Source organism: Aphis gossypii, unplaced genomic scaffold (assembly GCF_020184175.1).
Source record: "Aphis gossypii isolate Hap1 unplaced genomic scaffold, ASM2018417v2 Contig00682, whole genome shotgun sequence".
NCBI lineage: Eukaryota > Metazoa > Arthropoda > Insecta > Hemiptera > Aphididae > Aphis > Aphis gossypii.
Genome location: NW_026083226.1, coordinates 256 through 4,871, shown reverse-complemented (window position 1 = coordinate 4,871; position 4,616 = coordinate 256). Strand labels below are relative to the sequence as shown.

Below are 4,616 nucleotides of genomic sequence, written 5' to 3'. Positions count from 1 at the left end.
TACTTCTGCGTCTTCGATAACGTAGGTAATAAAGATAAACTGTGTTTGAACTTAACCATTACTGAGTCGTCCGTTGCCCGATCTGTATCAGTGTCGTATATTGTCGTATCATATCCGTTATATATAAATTTCTTTAATCATAATTCATAATAATTCGTAATGGAATTTATTCAAAGTCAAAAAAACAAAAAATTATTAAAATATAATGGTTATTTGTTTAGGTTTGATAAAAAATATAAAAATACCATGTATTGGAGATGTAATGAAGACTTGTGTAAATCGCGTATTAATTTAAGAAACGAAGAAATAGTCAAAGGACCCAGTGATCATAATCATGTAATTTCGAATTTAGAAATTGAACAACGCGTTTGTATAAATAAAATGAAAATTCGAGCTCTGTCATCTCAAGATAATCCACATCAAATCGTTTCCGAAGCGTCAACATTGTGTTCGCAAGCAGTTCACGGAGCTCTCCCTCCAGTAAGTTATATTAAACGCACTTTATGTCGAATACTACAGATTAATAGTTCTGCTCCATCTAACCCTTTAACTTTAACTGATATTACAATACCCAATAATTTTTCCCAAACTATTGATGGTCGTCAATTTTTAATAAATGATATTGAACCAGTTGAAAATCGGATTTTAGTATTTGCCACAGAAAAAAATTTGGATTTTCTGGCTAAATCTGATCATTGGTTTGCAGATGGGACTTTTAAGTCATGTCCTCCATTATTCGCACAAGTATACACGATTCATGTTATAAAGAATAATTTGGTTATACCAGTGGTTTTCTCTTTAATGCCAGATAAAACGCAAAGTTCGTATGAAAGGTTATTTACGGCAATAAAAACACATAACATTAGTATAAATCCCAAAACAATAATGACTGATTTTGAACAAAGTTCAATAAACGCATTTAAAATACAATTTCCCAATGCTAAACAAAATGGTTGTTTTTTTCATCAAACGCAATGCGTTTGGCGAAAAATCCAAACTATTTCCGGAATGGTAGAAAAATATAAAACAGACTCGGAATTTTCATTGCAAGTTCGTTATCTATCTGCCTTAGCTTTTGTTCCCGAAAATGACGTTATCGATGTATTTGAGACATTATGTGAAAGTACGTATTACACTGATAATGAAGAAATTTTAGAACCACTTATTTCCTATTTTGAGGATACATGGATCGGTCGTCCAAATAGACGTAAAAGGAGGAACCCCAGATTTCCTATTTCACTATGGAACTGTTATACGTCTACTATATCTGGTTTACCCAGAACAAATAATTATGTTGAAGGGTTCAATAATTTATTGAGTTCATGTCATCCAACAATATGGAAGTTTATTGAAGCAATTCAAAAGGAACAAAGTTTAAACGAAATGAAAATAAACCAGTATATAGCAGGTGTAGTCGAATCGTCCAGAAAACGTAAAAGGGATACAATTAAACAATTAGTTGATGACTACGAAAATAGGAATAAACTAGAATACTTAAGAGGTATTGCTTATAATTTATCATATCAAATTTAATTTTAATTTTATAGTATTATGAGATTGTGACAATAATGTTTTTATATATTATTATTTTATTTTATAGTATTGTGACGATAATTTTTTTGTATTTAATTATACTTAAGGAATTTGAATTTATTTTATAATACTGCAGAGATGATAGTTTTAATTTATACCTATGATTATGAAAAAATAAACCTAATAGAATTTTTACTTTTCGCGATTTTTACTTTCGCTATTAAACTTTTTGCGATTTTTATTTTCGCTGTTTAGTTTTCGCGATTTTGACATTCGCGATTTTAACTGGCACCCGGGGCAAGTGCCCCATCTTGCCCCTCCCAATGGGCGCCCATGGGGCCAGTAGTTTATGAGTTATACTTGTTTAAAGTATAGACAAGCGGAGTAGTGGACAAACATTTTGCGGGGTAACCCCGTACCACTCCACTCCGCACATCTAAACTTCAAATACTTATGATTCAAAAACTAATCACCCTAAATTCGATTTTTATGTATCAAAATACTCAGAAAATTATTCTGCTTTGGAATATGAAATTAAAACACTATGTTGTCATTCAAAAAAGTAAAAACTTAAAAAATTATATGGATAAAAAATATTTAAAAATGTAATGTTTTAATAAAAACGTTGTTTTTTTTAACAATTTGAAAGTATATAAAAAAATATTTTTAAAAACATGAATACTTTTTGAAATAATGAGTGTTGTTTGATAAAAGAATCACCCTGTATATATCATATATTTAAATATATTTCATTATGTTATAGAACATAATTACTATAATTAGTATTTTGTAAACTTAATTCATTTTACTAATTTTAATCCAAATATATTATTCAAAAACATAAATCTGCATTCTAAGTAATCTTGTCACTGATGTCATGAATGTCATCCCTTGCCCAACTTAATTAAGTCACAGTGTTCAGCATAATATTTATTATCTTATCCAGATACCTAATTATTTTATTCATTATGCCTAACACAATACTTTTGTTCTACATTTTGGGTTATGAATATTGAATACTTTATAATTGCTTTACATTATCAATTCCATAATTAAATATTGAAAACTGTTATTTATGTGTTATATAGATGACTACAATTAATCATAATCATTATTATGGGGTGGCAGAACCAAAAAACTCAACCACCAAAAATAGTAAGCATGCCAAAGTAATCAATAACTTTAAATTGGTTAATTATTATTATTTTTTTTTTATTTAGATAATAATGAAGAAAAGAAAAGAAAATCAAAACCAAAAAAACCTAGTATGTATATATATTTAATACCTAATTTTGATGTTGTGTAATTAATTTAAAATACCTATCTAATTTATTTAAATTTTTTGAAGAATGCAGTACATGTAAAAAAACCATGAGGGCAAATGCCGAAAAAAAAACCAAAAAAAAACACAAAAAGTTAGTATATATTGGATATTTAATTTTTAATGACTTAAGCAATAATGTATTTTGTTGCTTCACCAGGATGCAATATTTGCCATAATTGGCACAAATCAAAATGTTAATGGGCAGCAGAAGAACCGGTAATTATTTTATTCAATATAACATAATATTACTTTCAATATTTTTGGCATTATAATTTAAAAATTATTATTTAACTAACAACTTTATTCTTCAATACAAAAGCAATCTTTAAAAATGACCAGTAACATAACTTCTAATAATTCCCTAATCTTTCCCAAATGATGTCTATCAATATATTTTAGTACTAATTTCATATATAATAAGGTATACTCTGCATGAAGTACTATGTTTGGAAATTTTAATTCTAAACTATCAATAATTACAAATTTTTAAATTCCAGAAGACCACACATAAAGATCTGCGGGACACTTTAAATATCCGGAGGAAACGTAAAGTAAATTTTTTTTTTTACTTAACTATCACTATGCCTTATATAATATTTGAATATAATAATAATTATACTTAATTCCGTGACAATTTTCACCATGTCTTTATTTAATATATTTACCAGTGGCATATCCAGGGGAGAAGCTAAGGGGAATACAGCCCCCCTCCACCAAAATGGCAGGAAAACTTAAATTACTATTTAGAAAACTAAATAGGTAATACATGATTCATAGGAAAAATCGCAAAATACTTTGTTATCATTCAAATTGTTAGTAGTTTTAAACAAAGGTGGTTGACTTTTTGATTTTTTTTTTTTTTTATAACTTACCTTTTATAGTGAATTACATTATCCCCATTTAAGTTAATATTTTCTTATCATGCATAACTATCAGACAAAATTTATTCTTTCAATTGTGGTAATTTGTTAATTATATTTATAATATTTAATTAAGTTAATTTTATTTCAATCTTACCTTTAAAGTTATTGAGTAAAATTTTGTTTTTGTTTACTTTTAACTGAAGACAATTTAATTGAATTTACTAAACATTTCACTGTTAATATTATGAATATAATGTAACTGAACAGTAACCTCGCCCATCTACCTCAAAAAAAAAACCCTGAAATATGACACAAATCTGTATAAAAAATAAATAAATAATGTAACTAGAACCCTCAAACACAAATGCACTGGAAAACAAGTTTGATGTTAGGTTACTGTAACTAAAATTATAGTAAATACAAAATACTATTAAATTCTGTTATAGGACATAGAACAACAAGAACAAGATGATATGCAGGTTGACAAGGGTGAGGGTGATGAGTTAATCAAATTTTGAATTTAATAAAAATAACTAAATTATATTTATTTTGTGTTTTTTTTTCTACACCCTTCATTCAACTTGGTTAATTAAAAAACAACACATTGTACTTAGGTATAAAATAAAAAAATGTTACAGTACCTGGTCTTATGATACGTTGACTACCTAGTTGTTTGTGAATGAGTTTTGCTGGTTGCAGTAGGCATGGATAATGTATACATCTATAAATAAGTAGGTACATCATTTTTAAATCTGCCTCCTCAGGGTTGTAGGACCTGATAATTAAATTGAACTATGATAAATAAATAAAATAGTATTAAAAAGTCAAAGATAAAAATGTGTCACAAATTATGATCATTAAAAAGTACTTACCAAAATAGTACAACAATGTTAGTA

General features: G+C 27.4%; 1 protein-coding gene across 1 annotated transcript; it reads left to right on the top strand.

Moving 5' to 3' along the window:
• Positions 1 to 246: 246 nt before the first annotated feature.
• Positions 247 to 1,501, top strand: LOC126555020 (uncharacterized; the record flags this gene model as incomplete). Its single annotated transcript, XM_050209990.1, has 1 exon — positions 247 to 1,501. A coding segment is annotated over exon 1 (1,255 nt), but the record flags the coding sequence as incomplete, so codon positions are not given.
• Between the last annotated feature and the right edge of the window lie 3,115 nt (positions 1,502 to 4,616).